The sequence below is a fragment of the Thyridium curvatum genome (genome assembly GCF_004353045.1).
Source record: "Thyridium curvatum strain D216 chromosome Unknown NODE_141_length_46593_cov_84.755262, whole genome shotgun sequence".
NCBI classification, from domain to species: Eukaryota; Fungi; Ascomycota; class Sordariomycetes; order Thyridiales; family Thyridiaceae; genus Thyridium; species Thyridium curvatum.
Genome location: NW_022156896.1, coordinates 25,958 through 46,593, shown reverse-complemented (window position 1 = coordinate 46,593; position 20,636 = coordinate 25,958). Strand labels below are relative to the sequence as shown.

The following is a 20,636-nucleotide window of genomic DNA, read 5'->3' as shown; positions in this document are numbered from 1 at the left end:
CGCGCGCCCCGCTGGTCCTGGGAGGCCGCGGCGCTCGTCCGACTCGGCGAGCACCACGCCCGGCGCGACCAGCCCGCCCAGGCGGCGTCGTACCTGCGCACCGCGGCGCTCGAGCTCGACGACGCGGCCGCGTGCGCGGCCATGGCGCGCCTGCTCGTGCGCAATCACGACGTCGTCGCCCCGGACGAGAGGCCCTACCTGCGGTGGTACCTGTTCAAGGCCGCCGCGAGCGGGTCCAGCGAGGCGGCCTTCTACCTCGGCGTCCTGGAGATGGAGCTGGCGCGGCGCGGCGGGCCGGCGGCGGCGGCGGCGGCGGCGGCGGCAGACCACGAGAGGATGGGCCGCGAGTGGCTGGCGATCGCGAGCCAGGACAAGAGCCAGGACATGGCGAGGCTGCTCGCTCTCTACAACGGGAGCGATGTCCTCAAGGTCAAGGTTAGCGATGCTATACAGAAGCTTTGAGAGTGGCTGTTCGATGATGGGACCGTATTGTTCCTGGATGGTGGCTTCCTGCCCTGTGAAGTGTGGGGTGTAACATCAATGTATAGATAGAGCATGTGTGTGTGTTGGCCGCAGTATCATATGTAAGAAGAGTTGTGTTCATAGTTAGTTAGGCCACCCGCCCACCGGTTGGGTTTGGGGGGTGGGAGATTATAAAAGTGATAGATACCCATCCCCAAAGCCAAAGCCAAAAACAAAAGTCAAGAAGAATAAATCAGAGTATATTCCGTCCCAAGAGCAAAGAGTCGCCTGTGAGTCCCCCGTCCTCGTCATGAAGAAAAGCAGACATCATATCAGGCGTGGTATCAAACTTGTCTAAACCAGGCAACAAAGACCAAAAGAAAAAAGAAAAAGAAGAGCAATTTCGCAACCCCCAGAGTGAAAGAAAACCCAAGCCATTATCCATTTCATCAATGGAGACCTCGTTTTTGTGCCCCCTGAGTCCCATCTTGTGTACGCCACCGGCCATTGCCTGTGCCGCAGGCAGGCGTGCAAGATCCAATGCGCCAAAGCAAAAACTACAAGAGCCGTAGCCCTCGACGGGCTCAGACCTGCCATCTTCCCCGGCTTCTTTTCCAACCGAAACAATGTTTGCTTGCCAGAAATCCATAGTGATGGCGTGCCCGTGTCTGTTGGCTCCGCTTTCTTTTTTTGCCATCAGATCTTTCTTTCTTTAGCAGCTCAACCACTCCGAATTAGTCACTGTCCACAGATACTGTGGCCGGGCCTCCCTAGTTTCCTCGTCTTTCGTGCTGTCGTGCAATCTTGCAATCTAAAACAAAAAACGTTTGTGTGTAAAAATGGAGCAAATGCGGTGCTGGTCATATGCGTAGAGTTCGTCATGTCCCAAGCTTCTAACTCTTCCGTTGGCGCTTCCGGCCCTTGGAGGACCCTCCCCCTTCCTCGTCGCCGTCCTCGTCGCTATCGTCTCGCCCGTGGGTGGCACCACCGCCGCCGCCGGCCTTGTCGTTGCCCTTCTTGATGGAGATGAGGCACCCTTGCTCCTTGAGCCGCTTGGTCAGCGCCGTCGACGCCTGCATGCCGGGGAAGTCCTTGGCGTTGTAGACGGTGAAGACCTCCGACATGACGCTGGCCACGATGGGCGACGACCCGCCGGGCCTCATGCCCATGGGGTCGAGTATGACGAGCGAGAATTTGAGCCGGAACGAGCCGGGCGTGCGGCACGAGAGGTCCGGGAAGCAGAAGAAGCAGCCCTCCTCGCCGTTCTCGTCCATCCCGACGAAAGGCGAGGCCACCAGGGTGCCCATCAGCCTACGCTGCTGCCGGTAGTCCTCGGGCATGGCAGACGTGTCGTGCGCGCCCGTCTCGTCCCATATCGAGCAGTGCACGACGGAGAACGGGTGGCGTATGCGCTGGCTGAGCTCCGCCTGGGTGGCGTCCGCATCGTCGATGGTCAATTGCACGATGGGTGGCGGGTCAATCACTCGGCGGTCTCGCTCGCCGAAGCCGCATGATCGGGCAGCGACGGGCTGTTGCCGGACGCGGATCCGGTATTCGGAGACGGTCGAGCGCGCCGGACTCGGCATGGGCGCTTTGCATGAGTGGGTGCTATCATGCCGGGGTCCGTCATGAGTGAGGAGGTTGGTAATGGACATCTGCTTGGCCTCGCTTCGTGGTGAAGTCGTGATGGGGTGTATAGAGGATGGGCTGGCCGGGTGATGCGAGGAGTGGGACGAGTATTGTCCATTCATGGTCGGGAACACTTGCGGAAGCTTCCCCAAGCTCGCCGAGGAGGGCGACTCGGAGTGGCGATGCTGTTCGCGGGGCGGATACGGAAATTGTGTCGTGTTTAAGCGCGGCGGCAATGGTTGGCTAACTCGGTGCGCTTTCATCTGATGTCGGTAGGTGTCCACATCGTCCGACCTGTCACTCGATATCGAGGATTGAGTGGGCGACAGCCGCACATCTACCGGGCGTCTCGGCGGTAGGGACGCTGCCATTTGGTGGTGACCTTCGCTGCCTGGGGCGGGAAGCTGTGGAGGTGTCTGTCCCACGGGGGACGGAGTAGCATACTCGGTGTAGTACGAGGCCCGGCTGCTGCCACCCACGCCATACTGAGACTCGCGGTTTCCAACCTGGTGGGCGTGGTTCACAGCGGTGAAGAGAGTGGCCGGCCCAGGCAGCTGTACCCTGTCTCTGGGGTCCCTCACTTCCCTGGGAGGCTCCTGGCGATAGTAGGGTGCTGATCTAGAAGGTGCGTACGGCTCATGGCCCCATCCATTGAGTGGTCGCGCCATAGCGTTCACTATGGGGTGACCAAAGCTGTGAGGAGGTGCCAGTTCGACGACTGTAGACATGAGGACCGAAAAGCAAGCCCGTCAAGGCAGGTCTGAGATGTCAGATAAAAGGATGCAAGGATGCAAGGATGCACTTTCCCACCACCTTGTCTCGAGTGGCTGTCTTGAAATTTCAGCCAGTGAAAACGGCAGTGCGTGTGGTCCAGAGAGACTTCGTTCAGCACGCCGGGGTCCCGGGGTTGCTTGTGGAACTGCTGCAGGCGAGAACTGAGAATCGTTGGCTGCGCTGAGCTCCTCCTACGTTGCTTGTTCAGGGCCCAAGGAGAGAGTGTCAGAGGCAGGAAACCGGTGGACAAAAATACGACGGGTGTGCGGCTTCGGAGAGCTGCAGAAGTGCCCACATAAGATGGCGTGAATGAACGGAGCGGTGCGGGAAGAGGCAGCAAAAATTAAAGAAACTGCAAGTGTCGCTGCGAGAAGCTCACTCTGGACAAGTGCCTGATTCTCGGGTCGTCGGGCTATCTCGTTTTCCTAGGTATCCCGCGATGAGCGGCGGCGGTTACGTGAAATCTTTTCGTATAAAGAAAGCGGGAGCCCTTCACGTCGATCGACCAGCTATATCAGGTCGCGGAACGGGAAAAGCCCAAGCAAGAGAAAGGCCGCGACAGGTCTGAAGTTGAACACGGCCGCCAGACTGGTGATGTACCTCGGAAAGTGCTGCTGTCAGAGGTGCTGCTGCCAGCTGCAGGTTGGCCAAACAGGCGAGAGAGGGGGGGGAGAGAGCAATCAAGCAGTTGCTGTTGTTTGCTTCGCCAAAGTCGGGGTATCTGCAGGTTGGCTATCCAGGTTGATCGTCTGTGCAGATGTCACCCTGTAGCTAAGGTAGGTAATTGAAGCGTACGGCAGTTGTCCGAGGGCGAGTGGCAGTGGCCGGAGTACATGTGCAGGTGTGAGCTGGCTGGTACTATTGGAGGTTTACAGCTTCTCTTCTCTTTCGTTCGGTTTCGACAAGATATGGTGGGTGAGAAGCAGAAGAGTTCATAACAGAGGGCCTGCAGGATTTAAAAAGAGTAGATGCGGATGTGCCTGTCGCTATGCAAGGTCTCTTGATCGACAAGCGGGCAGACAGCCAGGATTTCCTCGTCGATGTCGTCGTGTGCCCTCCGGCAAGCAAGGCAAAGAGCGTACTATGGGCGGGAAGGATGGCAAGGTATGCAGAGGCATGCAGGTGGATGCTGAGCTCGGAGCACTGAGGCGCTCCCAAAGCGGGCACAGAGCCTTGCTGATCAGGGTAGCAGGCAGGTCGGGAATATTTTAAAGCAATATGGAAAAGCCTGGGTGGTGGGCCATGTTGAGGGATTGACGGTGGTCAGTAGATTGAGGTGTAAATGGAGGCGAGGGAGAAAGAGCCTTGCAGCTCTTATAAGTCAGACAGGCCGGGAAGCACTATGAGTGGCCAAGCTTTGCTGCAGATAGATTGACGATGTTCGCCGCAGAGTGCAATGGATCCGGGAATCTACCAGCGGGCGGCGTTTCCAGTCCACGCCCAAGTCCAGGGTGCCAGGGGAGCGGGAGGAGGAAGGGTGACATAGGACGAGGTTGTTGGTGGACGACGCACGGGGTACGACAAGGCCGCCAAGCTGAGAGATCGGAGGTGTGAGGCAGAAGTCTATCGGGGATAAAAAGGGTATCCAGCTATTGACGCTTAAGGGGTTGTTGGGGGATTGGCGAGCCGGGAGGTTGGTGGTTCGCGGAATCACAATCAGAGGAAGAAGAAAGAAGGATGGGAGAATCCGGTGCGGTATAGGATGTGTGGTGAGCACAGAGGAGGGGTGTGAGTGTATGAGCTATGGTCGAGGGTGGAGAGGGGTCTTCTGATGATTTGTGTTGGCTGGGATCCTCGCCATTGGCGATGATCGAGTGAGAGATGAGCGGCAGCGGCAGCGGGATGAGCATATGTGTGTGAGAGAAGAGCGTGGGAGAAGACTGGGGGAGGCGGGATGATGTCCCACAGGTGTGTGTGTGTGTTGTGTGTGTGTGTTTGGTGTGGTGGATATGTTCTGGGTGAGTATGGGTGAGGACGGGAACGCAGTAGCTGAAGGTCGACCGTAAGTGGGTAGGTAGCATGGAGTTATGTGTCGAGGTTTTGTCGTTGTCGCCGCCTCGTCATGAAGTACCAGGTATGGAAGCAGTACGCGTCGGCATGGCCGCGAAACAGGTCAAGAGAGGTATTTGGAAATGGGCAGGGAAAAAAAAAGAAAAAACGAATCTATAACACACCATACAGACAGACAGACAGACAGAGACGCAGAGGAAGCGGCAAAGAGAAGGGGGAAAATTAGGAAAGAAGAGACAGTGGTTAACTTCGATCACAACGAGCAACTGCCTCCCTACCTGCCTGCCTGCCTGCCTGCCTGCCTACCTACAGTAGTTAGCTTGCAGCACGCACGAGTGCGGAGGCCAGTGTTCCACTCGGATATTTTCTTTTTTTTGGTCTCCTGTTCTGCTCTTCCTCTGTTCCCTTTTCTGCTTCTTCTTCTTCTCTGTGGCATGGCCCCCCCTTCGCCCCAATCTCGTGGTGCTGGGTGTTCGTCAGCCATGCGAGGACGGTTCTTGCATCGGCCGGAGCATGAGATCCAGCTCTCGACTGATTGGGCAGAGGCGAGGGCGAGTGACGAAGGGACGAAAACGAGAAGCAGCAGTGATCATCCCTCCCTCCCCACGGCACAGGTCGTCTACCCAGGTTCACATCTTTCATGCACGCTGTCCGGTACCCTGTTCAAATGTGCAAAGGTACTCTGCAGGCCTGACCTGGCCCAAGCCTGGCAATGCTTGGACCATGGATTGCCGTGGAGAAAGAGGGACCCTCTTGGACCCTCTTGGTCCCTCTTGGTCGAGACCGGCATTCGACCGGATTGCTCAACCGGCGCCCGGCTTGACCTCGCTCCAGCCAGCCGCCATGAGACAGTCGTATTTGAGGCTAAGTTTATTTGAAGGCCACTCACTTTGTAGACTATGCCGGTGGGAGAAATGGCACAATTCGACAAGGACAAGCAGTGAGACACACACTAACACCAACAGAGAGCAAACGGAAGAGGCAGAGATACGCGACATCAATGTCGATGCCAGCCAAGGTCAGAGAATATTGAATGTCGCCCAGCGTGCCAGGTCAGGCCGGCCCCTTGTCAGTGCCCATGCCAATGGCACACCTCAGAGAACCGGACAAGTCGCGGGCTCACACGCTCTTCCCGCCTGGTCGCTCACTCACTCACACACTCACCCACTCACCCACTCACTCACCTCACCCTGCTCGATCAGCAGCAGGCGGGAGTGCTTGGACGGAGACGCCCTGTACGCTCTCCCGGAGCCACTAATGCCATGTCTGGGTCGGGCACATGCAGCTCGCAGTGGAGGTTTCTTGCCTAGCCCAGCGCTCCCAGCACCCGGCGACCAGTCTTTTTACCCTGCCGGGGGAAATCGAGGTGGCATCCCTATGCCTGTGGGAGGGGTGATCAGCGCCACCGGCCAACCGGATCAGCCTGCGCTCCTGCAAGTGATAAGTTAGACGGCTGTGGGCTGGACGATGGGCTTTTCCTCTGACTGGGATCCGCGAGCGAGATGAAGAGCACGCCAAGTCAGGCCTGCCAAGCACCACCCAACTCAAAAGGGGACCCTGACTGTTGGAGCGATGTGCCGTACGTTGGTGCGCTCGTCTCTGAGGTCAGAAGAGGACGAAGACGGGGAGGAGGGGGTGACCAGGTAAGGTGGGCACAGGTAGGTAGGACATGGACCAGGTCCAGGGTGTTGGGCTGGCTGGCTGGCTGGCTGGCTGGCTGGCTGGCAAGCAAGTGATGTCGTTGGTTGCGTTGGCATGGCGTCGATTTGCTTGCGCCCGCACATCGACCCTGAGGTTTCTGTGATGGATGATGGTGTGGGTGTGACAAGGAGAGTCATGAAGTTTGGACAAGAGGGGGGCGCTTGATGGTCAGAAAGTCAAAACAGAGAAGAAAAAGAAACAACTCGGAACCTGGCGATTCTCTGTCGCGTAAACATACTCTGTCTGGCGTCTGTGTCTCTCTCTCCTCGCAACAAAGTGCATTAGCGTCGTAGGTCGAGGCATGAGGCACTCTGAACTATCTCGCTTCCAGATTTCTCCCTGCCCCTCCCACCCCATCTGCTACTGTACGGAGGACTTCTAGTTCCCGAACCCTAGTCCTGCCACCTCGCCTTCTGCCACACCACCCATCGCTACCCCACTTTGCGCTGTCAGGCGGATGAGGCCGCGGGCTACAGTGGGTTTGGAGCCCACTAACCCGGTGCGTCAGACACCATACCAGGACTTCTCGCGTGCCTAGCGAAATCTAGCTCGGCAGCTCGGGCGGGCGTCACACCCCTGGCTGGTGCGCTATCACAAATTACGCACAATCGAAAGTGTAGTCTAGTCAGTGACATCTTGTGTACAAGTAGAGCGTTTGGACATCAAGCATAGAGGGGGAGAGGAGCAAAAGAGGGGCGGTCGAAGAGGAGGGCAGTACGAAGTGCACAGCCAAGAGAAGGGCAGAGACAAGGGGCTCACGAGACTCGCAGGAACTGTACGCGGGAGAGACACATTTTTCCCTCTCTCTAGTCTAGTCCGTCGTGGAGATCCAGTGGCGACGGCTTTCAGACAAGGCGAGCCGGTCGGTGGTGAGTGAGCGTCAGCCTGCTGCTGCAGCGCAGCGCTGTGCTGCAGTGCACCGTCACTCGTCCGTCTTGCTCACCGTGCGTCGTCACGATAAGCTGGCCAAGTCTGTCTCACAGCAAGTACCTAGACCGAGCCCAGGCGAGCCCCAGTCATGCGAGGCCGGTGACAAGACTCGGTGTGTGTGGTGTGTGTGTGTGTGTGTGTGTGTGTGTGTGTGTGTGGGATGGCCGTATTTCGCCAACCCAACCAGCTGAAGAGATCGCTGGGGGACGTTTCGTGGCCAGACATGGTAAACGGGCCAGGACGGCCAGAGTCTGCTGCATGCCCATAGGCTGGCGGTGCGTCGGATTCCATTCCATTCCTTTTGGCCAACGCATCCGCCTGTCGCGTTGCACTGCGTGATGTACCTACAAGACCCCCGTCCAGAAGCCCAGAAGCCCAGAGTACAGGGGATGAATACGTTGGAGTCCGCCTACTTCGCAGACGGACGGGGCGAGCTAATGAGGGAGCTAAGCTTCCAGCTTCCCGCTTCCCGCTCCTCTCGCGCGTGCATGCGTGCCAGGGGCCATCCTAGAAGACCCGGTTGCAGTGACTTGTCAACAAGGGTTCGTATTGTTGGAGGCAGGTATTTAAAGTTTGGAACTTGGAGCAGGCAGTTGACTTCAACCCGCTCGAGATACGGAGTTGATAGACCAAACCACAAGGACCAGGCCCGGCTTGACTTGCCTTGGAGGTTAGTTACCTTGGGTACGCAAGCACGCAAGCACAAGCCCTGCAAGTTCTAGTTAGCATTCGCAGATTTGCGGCCGAGGGCCTGGCAGGACTGTCGAGACGGTGTTGATCCTGCAGTGTCTCGGCACGCAGGCAGCCAACACCCGTCCCGTTCGCTCGTGTTCCTCTTCCTTCTGTTGATCAGCACGCGAGATTGACTCCCACACTGCAACCGCCAGCCGTGCACGACGCCTCCGGCTTTACTCTGTTAATGAAGGGCGTCGACGAGGGCAGGCCGCGTTTCCGACCTGTTTGCATATCAGCTCCATGGGGAGCCTTGAAGTCTTGGGCAACTCAGTTCTCGGCGGGTGCAGCCTCCCACGCTCCCCAACGATCTTCTCATCTGTGCTCTCGAGCCGTAACAAGACTTGGCTGCGACCCAATGACCCAAGGTCCGAAAATAAAACGATGATCTCCGATCTTCTCGTCTTCTCCTGAGCCCAATCAAGGCCTCTCAAGTCCAGCTCCACCCGCGCCCTGCTACGTCAAAATCACGCCGTCGCCATTCCCCCCAACCCTTTCTTCATCAATATCCGGCAGTCCAGATGCACTGGTTGCATCCTCTCCGCGTCAAGCCGGCCAATGGATGGCCAACACCCCACCAGAGTGTCTCGGTCTTTGCTTTTCTATCTTCTTTCTTTTGCGAGAAAAAGCCCATCCCTGACAAAAAGAAATGACGCCCCGTCCAATGAGTGCCTCGCGATCTATTGTCGTGCCGTTCGTCTTGCAGTCGTGTTCCAGATGCTAGTGCTCAAGGCCCCATGAAGAACATTAGGGCGATCACCATGGTACTCTGGCGCCCAACCCTCATCCCTAAGAGACGCTCATACCAACGACAATTGGCAGAGGATTCACTATAGTCTACACTTGATGTAAAAGAAGAACAGTGTGTTGCTGTGGCTCGTGGACCTGGTCAAGCGATCACAGGTAGTCAATGGGACAGTAAACCCGTTTCGAGGCTCAAAAGCGGCACAGGTGACGCTTCAAAGAACCCAAGAGTAGACTCCAATGTACCATGCTGCTGCTGCTGCTGCTGCTGGACCACGAACAAGAGTGACGTGACCCAATACCCGATCTATCCCCTGGTGTCCCATGTTAAGCCGAGCTTCTTTTTGTGGACTCGGACGGTTCCGAGTGACTTGGCCATATCAACCTCATCACAACAGGGAATGGGTCTCCTTTACGTCAGATCCCAAAAAAGAAAGGAAGGCACAGGAGGCACGGGATGGCCCAGAAGACGCCTCAAGCCGCCTAGTCATCCCTAGATGTGTTTCCAGCCGAGTATCTGATCGGAAACAGCGGAATGCTTAGAGTGTACGTTGGTCTCTGAGAAAACCAAGAAGATACACAAATCTCATTGGAGATAAACCGCTAACAAATTGCCCACACAGAGCAATGCACGGCAGAGCCTTGGCTAGAAGAGCACGGACAATCCCGGCCGGGACACTATCAAGACCGTAGGCAGGATCAGGGAGAGCGGCTGGTCGTCCACGACGGGCAAGGCTCCCTCCCTGGCCTTCAACGGTCCCGTCGACCAGGGCAGGGCAATACGGGAGGTCTCAAGTGCGGCCTCACGGTCACTGTCACCCTGCGTGAGATCACTGGTACTTGGTATAAATCGAAAAAAGTACTGTGGCGGCGAGAATGGCCAAAAGGGACACGACCTCTCTGCCTTTACACCTGTCGTCAGGAGCGGACGCACTAGTGAACCTAGCCGGGTCATGTCTGTTTGTTCCTCTTACGGCCCGCTTGCTTTCATCCTCGATGTTTCTCGAGACTATGAGAGTGGCAAGCCACGTTATCGCAACTTCTTCAGGGGCCATTCCCACGCCTTCCTTCATGACGTATCCAGCATGGTGTGGCCTGGAAGCGTCGAAGAATGCTTTACCAGATTCTCGAGCCTTGCCAAGAACTGGCCACTCGCCGTCCATGTGAGCGATCCTGGTTCCAAGGTGGCCAGAACTGGTCAGTAACCGGTACGAGGTGCCTTGCAGGTCGAATTTCCTGCCGTGCTGATGCACCCAAGCCTGGAGTTGATTGCTTCGGTATTGCAAAGCCCGCGCGGTCCCGGGATTGGACAAGTCCCAAACCAGCCAGCCACACATATTGCATCTCACGGGACGGGCGTCACATCTCAGCCGATGCGCGGCCAAGTGTCTGCGCTGCCAGATTTGGCGTACCGGGTCTCATTAGGCGAGCGGGCGAAGGATGCCTGCGCCGTATACCAAGAAGGCAGCAAGCCTGGGACCGGGAACGCAGGACAGGTCGGAAGCCGGAACTTGATCTGGGTCCGGCCGGCCGGTTAATCAGAGGGCATTTTGTGAGCATGCGGCGGTGCCTCTAGTGGACGTTGGTCGGAACACTGTACAGCCATGAGGTAGTGGTGGTAGTGGTGGTGGTGACGAGTCTGGAACTGACGAGACGGCTCAGCTGTATTCAGAAATGCGGACCTTCGCCCACGGTACCGATGAAGGAAAGGTCGGGATGAACAATCAAATGGCTATAGTTCTTTTTACGCGCATCTGCAATAGCTATTCCAAGCTGTGCAGGTGTTTGCCGTCCTCGAGCTTAGACGCAAAGTGGCAACATGAAACGGCGGCTAATCTACTCCCAAACCATTCGCTGTCGTGCCTCTTTTCCTCCCTTCTCACAACTGCCTTTCCCACTCTGTCTGTCGCCCACATGACGAACCAAACAACCTGCATGCACGGTAAATGCAACTCTTCCAGAGGCTTTCTGGAAGTAATCGGAGTCAGCGTCGCGACGTGATGTGCATGCACAGTCCCTTGGTTCGAAGGCATCCGCTTGAGGGCGTGCCTCCATCAAAACACCATGAGCAGCAACAACGCATGACAACGCTGGCTTCGGACGAACTTTACCAGATCAGACGTTTCATCCCATCTTTCGCAGCCTGAGAGATCCATCTGCATCATCTTCCAAAAGGATCGACTGCTTGAAGCTTTTGCAGACATACCCGTTCATCCCAACTCCTTCCCCTCATGGCATGGCCTCCTACCCCAACCTTCAGACGAACTCTGTGATCCTCTGCTCGCGCGCCATGACTCGCGATTGACAGCGTGGTTCTGCATAGGACGCGCCTGCGCATTGACACGGCGACTCTGCCGGGTAGGGACACCACCATCTGGGGAGCATGCCGCAATGCAACCCTTACATTCGCGAGACTCGAAAATCCGGGTAAATCAGCCCTCCCCTTTGACAGACGCAGACGTGCACCGAAATGTGCAGCATCTCGGCTTACGCCACAGCTACAGGGTACAAGGGGGGACAGGGAGCTCCCCCTTTCCTGTATCTCGCATCCTCTATGTGTGTCTTCTTCTCTCTCGGCCTCATATCGGGACCACTGGGCCGCAGGTCCTGGAAAGGAACGCGCATTGGCCAGCATGTTAAATTGATTGCCGGAATTTCTGCAAATGAAGCCCTGAGCCGGTTTCCTGGAAAAGAGGCCCTTCTCTTCGGCAATCTGCCTGGGACAGACGATTCCCCCCCCTTCCGCACAGATTGCGGCCCTGCCTGGGCACCTCGAGTGCCGTGTTGGCCCTGCCGCGGCCTCTCACACCCTTCCTCCCAGGTCCCGACCGGGAATCGCCTTATTGACTTCTCCAGCCGCCTGGGGGGGGATAAAGAGTCGAGCCAGAGTGTCATCCGGCCCCGAGGCATGGATCTGCAACGTTACGTACTCGACCTTTCCCTCTTTGGAGAATTGCCTGTATCTGTGTCGGCACCTCGTCTTGGCCGACCCTCGTGACAGATGATCCAGCTCGAGATACCTGGCCCACGGGCGTGGCGTTGTGTGTGTGTGTGTGTGTGCCGTCAACTCTGAGGGCCGGTGGAGGTTGCCGTTTCACGCAGAGCCTCGTGATACACGTCACTGGAGGCTGGTGTGTGTGTGTGATGTTTCAAGGGCGTCCTTGCCGAGCTCGAGGCTTGCCACAGGGCTGGGCGGCTGACGAGACACTTGTCCCCTCCAGGAGCAGGCAAATTGGGCCTCAAGGAGTCTGATCTACGTTCATCTGAAGTTCTCATGATGCTTCAGATCCTGATTCCAAATGCTACCCGAGCCGCTTCTCTCCCCTCCTGCTCGCTGCATCCGTGCAGAGATCTACCCTGCGTGCGTGGGCGTGTCCGTACCTCCAGATCTGCATCTACGCCAAGGTGTGCCCAGCAGAGACTCATTATAGGGGCGTACGACGAGCAAAGCTATGGACGGGGTGCGGGACGTCAGTCGTTCCGCGACGCCTCGTCAGCGGCGGCCACCATAGAGGCCTGCTTAGCATGACGTTGCAAACGAGGTCCCCGCGCCGGGAAAAAAAAGATCGTACTACATGTTGGGCCAATTTCATGACAGGTAAAGACGGTACGGTGGTATCACTGCTGTCTCATTATAGGGCGTGCGAAGAAGTCTTCTGCCTCCAAGTGGTCAATACTCGGAACAGCAACCGGGTCTTTGCTGACCGGATGGCCAACAGCTTTTTTTTCATGTGTCGAGCAGTACTTGGTTCTGCTTTGATGACAGCTTCGTGTTGCGGTGGCTAATATGGGAACTTTCTCAACGTATCCCGGGGCCGGCTGGCTGACGAGACCAACAGAAGTCCAGGAAAGGATCTGTGTGCTCAACGCCTCGTTTTCGTCACTATGAGACTTGTCCATATCGAGAAGCTCTCGGGAAGTAACCTATATCAAAGGCTAGAGACTCAGTGGAGGGTCTTGATAAGAACCGGGCGAGATCGCTCCCCCTAGCGCTCGGCGGGACGGCAAGCTCAACGACACGAGACTTATACGACCTTTGTTATGTTATAGCTTATTTCAGTGGCCTCGGGAATTTGCCTCGTTATCTTGAAACAAAGCAGCTTTCTGGCACCAGCCCCCAACCCTTTCATCGTGAGCTACATGCTCGCCGAGTGGTGACGAACCTTCTGGCTGTTCGTATGTGACCAGCAGAGATGCTGATTACCTTGACAGCTTGCAGCCCCTGACAGAGCTAGGCCAGCGACCGCCGCTCCTCTGGGGTTTGCATTTCTCGTGGTCCCCGGTGGGTGTCGTAACGAGCTATGTCACACTTCAGGGATACACTGTACTATTGCTGATTAGTGTCATAGCTTCCTCTGGAGGGCAATAGATCTCTCCAAGCTTGCTGGATGCCAGTGTAATTGCAGACAACAGACCCAGTTGCACGAAACAAGTGCAGGTCCGTACGTGCCGCGCCTTTCCCAAGCTCACCCCGAAGAGGGCCACAACTCGCCCGGAAAACCTCGAGACCGCACACCCGGACGGCAGCGCTGTCCGACCTCTTGTTTTTCCTGGATCATACGTGACATCCCCTCGGGAGTTGCCTATGCCGGGTTGGGGGGAGCGCCGAGGTCGTTCGCTGTCTGTCTTTTGACCCTATGGAGAAGCGCTGAGAAGGTTTTCTTTGCTTGCGCCGCATGAAAAAAGGGAGAATTGGCAAGCACACGAATATTTCATATTCAGCCGGCCGCCTTCTGTGACACACCCGTTTCTGTTGGGGGTTTTTGGCAACCCTTCCTACCCTCCCCTCCCCACCCTCTCGCCCTCCAGCGTGACTTCAATGCCCTACCGTGGCAGACACCGAGCGGATGCCCTGCTCCCGGCTAGGCAGACATCTTGCCGTGCGCTGATGCGGCGAGGCGAGGGAAAGAGGTAAGAAGTTTGAGCTCAGATGTCCAGGAATCAGGCGTTCCCTGGCACCCGGAAAAGGGATGGCGGGATGGATCTCTCACTCGAAGACGGGACGGTGTTCCGGGCTGCTGGCGGCGGCGGCGGCGGCGGCGGCGCTGGTGCTGGACAGGTTTTTTTGGTGAGAAGGTTTCATCCAAGACAGTTTCGGAGGGCCCGCCTTGGAAAGCAAGAAGACGCCCAAAGTCTTGTGTGATGGCCTGGGCCATGTAGGATGATGAGTGGCAGTCTGTGTAAGGGTTTTTGTTAGCTTTCATCAAGTCAGCGAGATGCCGGCAGGGGGTCACGATGTGATCATGTATGTGAAAGAAGAGTCAGACTTGTTGTTGGAAGAGTTGGCCACGACAGCATTTAGATTCAACGCGGAAAATCTTTCTCATCTCGACCCCGAGTTCTCCGTCCCAACAGACACATACACGCGAGGGGATGTTGAGTCTCGCCATGACCCGACTATATACACAGAAAAGACCCCTCTCCGAAGATAGTCCATTCCACCTCTTCCTCGAGAAAAAAAGGGGCAGGTCCGGGGGCCAGACGACATACGTACGCGCCCTGACCAATACATGATAGCTTCCTCCTACAGTCCACCCTCACATAGACAGGGCCCGACCTTTCCCAACTGGCGAGCATACGGAAGATATATATCCATTTGCGCAAGCCACAATCCCAGAGATATCAGAGTAGTAGAAACGATGTCAATAAGAAAACACACACACAGAGACAGAGAATATTGAGCGACAAGACACACCAACTCTGAGAAGTTGATCAACGTTCACCCAAGAGGGACACTCAAAAGGGCGAAGTCAAAAGGGTAAAAAAAAAGGGGTAGTAAATAGTAAAAGGTGTCTCGGGACAAGCATGTGTATAGAAAGGGTCGAAAAGCCGCAACTCAAGAATTTGTGTGGAAAAAGCAAGGGGCAGGACGGTCGTGGTGGTATCTAATGCCCCAAAGCAAAAGTGCGGAAAGAAGCGCGATATCGTCGAAAAATAAACGCGATGCGATGTTGTAGAAATGGCCAGGGAGCACTGTCCTGGACTGGGCTGGGTCGAGGAGAGAGCACAAGGTTGTATTGAGTCTTGTAGTTGGTGACTTGATGAAAAGTAAAAAGCGTCAGGCTCGTAGATCCATGGTCGCGTGTACAGACCTCTGTCGATCATGTCGTCTATTGCGTCTAGGAAGATTCAAACGATGATTGTTGTTTTGTTCGGTAGCTCCCGATGGCAGAGGGACAAAGTGAAGAAGCACAGCGACAGTGCGTTTTAGGCCTCCTCCATGATACCTCCCTCGCCGCCGCCCTCCTCGCGCCACTCGCGGCTCTTCTCAGTCAGTCTCCGGACTCCGCTGACACGACTGGCCCACAGACCCTCGATAGGTGTGCGGAATGTGAAGGCACGCTGGGAGCTGATCACGCCGATAGCCTGCAGGACGGCCTTGCGGCTGTCACGGCCGAACACGGCAGGGTGGTTGATCCACTCCAGGCTGGACTCGAGCTCGTGATCCAAGGAGGCGACGGTCTTGTGGTCGATACCCGCGGCGGTTCCCATGGCGCCGAGGGCGAGTCCGTCATTGGAGCGGCTGCGGGACATGGTCTGCGAGCCGAATCCGTTGACGGCCGATGATGTGGCTGATGCGGTGGGTGAAGGGGTCCGCTTGCGGTCCGGAGTGGCACTCGTAGGCGATCCGTCGTTGCCAGGATGAGGTGTCGACGGGTTAGACTTGCTGCCAGGCAGGGGAGGAACCGGCGGCAGGCCACCCTTGCCTAGGCCTTTCAGAATAGATCGGGTCTCGTTCAAGAGAGTATGGGCACGGTCGTGCTGGCCCCGGCTGACGAGCGTGAGAGCTCGAGTGAGCATGTCCGAAGTGAGCAGTTCCATCCGCCTCTGCACGATACTGGGGTGTGGCGGGATAGGAGGAGTGTTCTGCCATGACCGGGACTTCTGGCTGGAAGCCGCAGGTAGCATAGTAATGGCGAGAAGCGACGGTCGCGGCATGTGGATGACTGTACCATCACGTAGGATATCGCCCCAGGTCAGATCTGCTTGGATGAGTGGGACCTCCTCCACGGAGACAGTCCTCTGCTCATCCTGATCCATCGGGCCTCCCAAAGCCTCCAGGCCCGAGACAATGGTCTCCCACGCATCCTGTGGCAGCTGCTCTTGGGAGGCGTTGTCAGGCACGATCACCAGCTGAACAAGGATGTCCCGCTTGTCACCGAAGCGCAAGTCACCTAGCGATGCCTCGGCGTCGCGTCCGGTAGCTCGCTTAGTGATTTGCAGCGCACCGCTGATCTTGTGGAACTTCGCCGGGGATCCTTCGGGTAGCTTCAGCTTCAGCTTGACGTTCTGGTGGGATAGGGACTGCATGGATCCCAAGCAACCGGCGAGGCATTCTCTGAGCATCATCCAGTCCTTGACGTAGGTATAAGACGCCTTGGTCCGGGATGACAGCTCGATCATCGTGTCTGGCTTGTGCGTCATGCCCAAGCCAAAGGAGTGGATAGTGATCTTGGCGGCCTCGGCGCGAGAGACGACAAAGTCGACGCTGTCGGCATCCGAGGTTGATGCGTCGCTGATGAGCATGATCGTGGCGATGGGGTTGTTGTACTTGCGCTGCATCAAGAGGTCCATAGCCACGTTGGCGCCCTCAACAACATCGGCACGGTGGCTCTTCTGGCCGACGGGCTTGATTGAACCAAGCACGTTGCTCCAGCCAGGCCAGGCTTTCGTGGTCATGCCCACGATGGGGACACCACCTCCTCCCGACCCAAAGGTGACGAGGCCCATGCGATCCCGCTCACCAAGCGTGTGGACCATGAAACGCAACGCATCCCTGACCAGATTGATCTTGACGCCTTGCATGGATGAGGAGATCGGGACGACGACAACCACATCGATGGGTACGTGGACCGAAGGGAGAAGAGGGCTTTTGGCGAAGTTGGTATACTCTGTCGGTGCCGTTGTCACGGACTTGGGACCGCCCCAAGAAGAAGAATTGACAGATGATACTCGCTGGACCTGGTCGGTGCGTCGCTGCCAGTCGTCCTCGTCCGGCTCCGAAAACTCTCCACGGTCGTAGTCTGGGCTACGCACTGGCGATGTCTCTACTGCGTTCAAGTCGAGCAGGGCTTGCTGCCACAGCTTCAGTTGATTGCGGTTCTCGAACCGTAGGTGGAACTGCGGCAGCTCAGCGACCGACAGGCTTAGAGTGAGGACGTTCTCATCTATGCTGCCAGTCTCAATGACCTCGTTCAGATGCTTCTTGATGAGGATCGAGCCCTTTAGAGTGCAACGTGTGGATTTCCTGGGGGCGCCATTCTCGTCCCACTGTTGCGCGGCGGCATTCTTCTTCTCCTTGACGCAGATAAGCATCTCAGCGAAGAGGAAGCATTCCAGCTCCTGCCAGGAAACCTTGTCCTTTCCGACCCGTAACGTGCCGTACAGACGGAGCTTTCCAAAGCGGCTGAAATCAAGACCGTGCCAGTTCTCCACTCGGCTCCGCAGGTTTTCCGTAATCTCTTCAAGTACCTCGGCCGATTCGTAGGGATAGAAGCGACGAGCACTGCGCGTGGGTGATGGCATCCTCGCGTATGACTCTTCCTGCCTTGGCGGCGGGGGTTGGGCCGGCGGCACATTCGGTTGCAGGTCTTCTGGGTCGGGGCGCCATTTGCTGTCGGGAACCTCGATGGTGACAAGGCAAGTCAAAGTCTGCTGCTGCCGCGACCGAGTGATGGTTGGGAATTCCGATCGAACAGTGACGGTCGGCGCTGGGATAGGGTTCCTGGTGATGGCGCGCGGGCTGGCCAGACTCGTCTCCATGGCCTGGACATCATAATCGTGCGCCCGACGCGGGCCACTCTGAGTCGTCTCGGGGTAACCACCAGACGACGCGACACCCGTAGCCTCGCTGTCGCTTCGGTTGTGCCGGGACGCGGCCGTATACCTCTCCGAGGGCGGGGGCTCACGGCTGTCTCTCAGGCTGCCGCGGGTGGTACTCTCGCGACCCAGGTGGGAGTTGGTGCTTGGTGCATGGCCGTGGTGACTGTGTGCATGCCTTGCATTCGAGCCACGGCTCGGTGGACGCACTGTCTGCTCATCCCAGGGCTGTTGCGTGGGAGTTGGTGTGGTCTGTGACCGGGCATCGTTGAGTGAGACAGACCGGACCATGTTGCTGATTTTCTCGATATCCAAGACGTTGCCGCCTCGGCTAGTGTCCAGGTGCAAGGGCGCGTTACATGTAGGGCAGTACTGCGGGTCAAACTCCTTGATAAACTCGTAGAAGCATGCTTCGTGGGAGACGTGGGTGCAGGAGAACTGCAATATCCTCTCGCCGCGAAGGGTATGCTCGAGAGGCTCTTCACAGACGGCACACTCACTGCCAACAAAGGTGCGCTCCCTCCGGGAGCGGCTGCGGTCTGAAGTCATGACGGATGCTGATCGGCCAACACTATCTCTCGACTTGATCGAGCTCACAGAAGCAGAGGAGCGATGAGAAGGAGGGCGGATGTTGCCGCCAGAGATTGAGGTGTCTAGAAGTGGAGCGAACCATTAGTCCAGTGTGTCATTGGGTTGAGAGGGTTGAGGGAGTTGTGGGAGTTGTGTTGAGAGAGGTAGACAGGGCGCAAACTGATGAGTCCGCTTGTGCAGACAGCTAGGTCACACTTACTCTTCTCCGGGTACTGAGTCAAACCAGAGTAGGATACACCACTGCTGCTGTGTATAGGCCGGTCGTAATCCCTTCTCCCTGCACCGAACCTAGGCTCAAGAGGACTCAGCAGTCCGAGGTCTTGGAGTTGCGATGCCTGGCTCTTTGAGGCCCGCTGTTCTTTCGCGTAACCGTGCGACTTGTGGAATGATCGACTAAACATATGGAAGGTTTTGGAGTGCTGATAGAGGAGGACTATAGCACGAGGCGCAATATGCTGCAAAGGTCTGTCGTGGTGGCGCAAGATATGGTGTCTGTTAAGTGCGCGAGAGGCGATAGATCTGGGAGATCCGCGATGCGACCAAGGCAATATTGAGTGGGCTGTTTCTCGTAGGAGGCAGGGAAAGAAAAGGCGGGCCAAGAAACCGGTTTCCGCTTCAAGGTGGTCTGCGCCTCTGGCTGTATGGTCTTGCTCTTGCGCAAGATTCGAGCAGGCTGTCGCACCAGATCGTGGGCTGGCCTGGGGGTTGGTGTTTCAGCGATGTTGTATCAGCAATGCTTAGACAGGCGGGATGAACTGGGGGCGCATGGCCCTGGGGTGGATCAGCAGGCTGAATATTGCGAGTACAGAGCCTAATATTGTGCAGATATCAGCATCGTTGTCACAGACAAGTATATAAGCAAACTGCTCGTAGGCAATTGGAGGCCGGATGCCTTCTTTTTCTCTCTCCCCTCAGGCTGGCTGGTGGAGGTGGGTTGGGGGTTGAAGCGCAGTCATCGACCAGGCCTGGGGCACTATAATTATTATTCCAAACCACAAGCTGTGCACCCTCCAGCTCCTTTTAGAGCTTTAGCGGGTTGTGCCAGGCGCGGGCCGTTGGGGGCTTCTAGGGGGGTGGTTTTGGGGAATTCTAGGAAGGGGGGGGGGGGTAAGGGGGGACCCAATTCTGAGCTGTGATAGGAGGGGAGGAAACATGTTAGAGCTGGCACACCACCCACCTTTTTTTTTATTTTTCACCTGACAGATAGACAGCGCTCTGTCAAGGTCAAGATGCGGCTTTGGTGATGTTTGGTCGCGACTCAGCCGACAGTTGCTGCTGTGTTCCCCTTGTCGTTCAAGATACGCCCGTATGTTCGATGCTGTCCTCTCCTAGGCAGGGCGCGTGTCTCGACGGTCGAATATCCTGATCTCGGGCCTTGCCTCTCAATTGCGCATCCAGCCAAGGATGGGATTTGTGTCGACCAGCTGTTTCGCTCGCCAGAAACCAACTCCCAGAGGATCTAGTCAGAGTCTAGATCCTCCTCGCTTTTCTTTTTCCACCTAGGCCTTCCGTTCGTTGGTTGCTCGTGGCTTTTGCGCCTCGTTCTAGATCGAAGCGGCTCCCTTACGTCTGGATGGGCTCATTGCCATGCACCTGCAACGGCGCTAGATCCACGACCGGTCGACGGAACCCTGGAATGCGGCCTCTGGTAGCTCCCTTTCTCCTTCTGACAGAAGGACGATCCGGCACGAGCTAGAGGGTAAGAAGAAGATGAAGATGAAGAAGGGATTGCCTGGCACAACAGCTCTCACCAACACACTCGCACAGGTAGTGTAGGAAGGGAAGCAAGTAGCTTTGGCAAGCAAGAAGGAGATGCCAAAGCGTCTCGGGCTCGCTTGAGATGGCCTTCAAGGGCGGAGGAGTGGCCGAGAGAGGATCTGCCCAGAATGTGAGAAAAGACGGGGAAAACTGGGCCCCTAGGAGATTTTATTTTATTTGAGCAGGCATGGCAGGCCAGGCTGGAGACGCGAGATGCCAATGCAAGGGTGACCCGAACGAGTATGGTAACCTTATTGACAGTCTGCTTCTTCGTCCTCTGGCCTCTCCTGTGTCAATTGGTGCCCTGGAGCCGGGCAGAGAGCAAGCCCTTTCCATCATATCAACGGCATGTCCATCCACTCCCACCTCGCCATGCAGGCGAGGCACCAAGCATGGATCCCAAAGTCCCTACCAACCCCTTTTGGCACCAGAGGTAACCCGACTGCTGGGCCGGTCGGTGGGCTGGTCGACCTAGGGCGGACCCG

General features: G+C 56.8%; 3 protein-coding genes across 3 annotated transcripts; 1 reads left to right on the top strand and 2 right to left on the bottom strand.

Moving 5' to 3' along the window:
- Positions 1-462, top strand: E0L32_012173 (uncharacterized protein; the record flags this gene model as incomplete). The annotated part of the gene is made up of 1 exon (XM_031134985.1): positions 1-462. A coding segment is annotated over one exon (462 nt), but the record flags the coding sequence as incomplete, so codon positions are not given.
- An 893-nt stretch (positions 463-1,355) lies between these two features.
- Positions 1,356-2,759, bottom strand: E0L32_012172 (uncharacterized protein; the record flags this gene model as incomplete). Its single annotated transcript, XM_031134984.1, has 1 exon — positions 1,356-2,759. The coding sequence occupies one exon, from the start codon at positions 2,757-2,759 to the stop codon at positions 1,356-1,358; it is 1,404 nt and encodes a 467-aa protein (XP_030999076.1).
- Positions 2,760-15,189: 12,430 nt separating this feature from the next.
- On the bottom strand, positions 15,190-18,794 carry E0L32_012171 (uncharacterized protein; the record flags this gene model as incomplete). Its single annotated transcript, XM_031134983.1, has 2 exons — positions 15,190-18,455; positions 18,593-18,794. 2 exons carry the CDS (start codon positions 18,792-18,794, stop codon positions 15,190-15,192), a joined length of 3,468 nt encoding a protein of 1,155 aa, XP_030999075.1.
- Between the last annotated feature and the right edge of the window lie 1,842 nt (positions 18,795-20,636).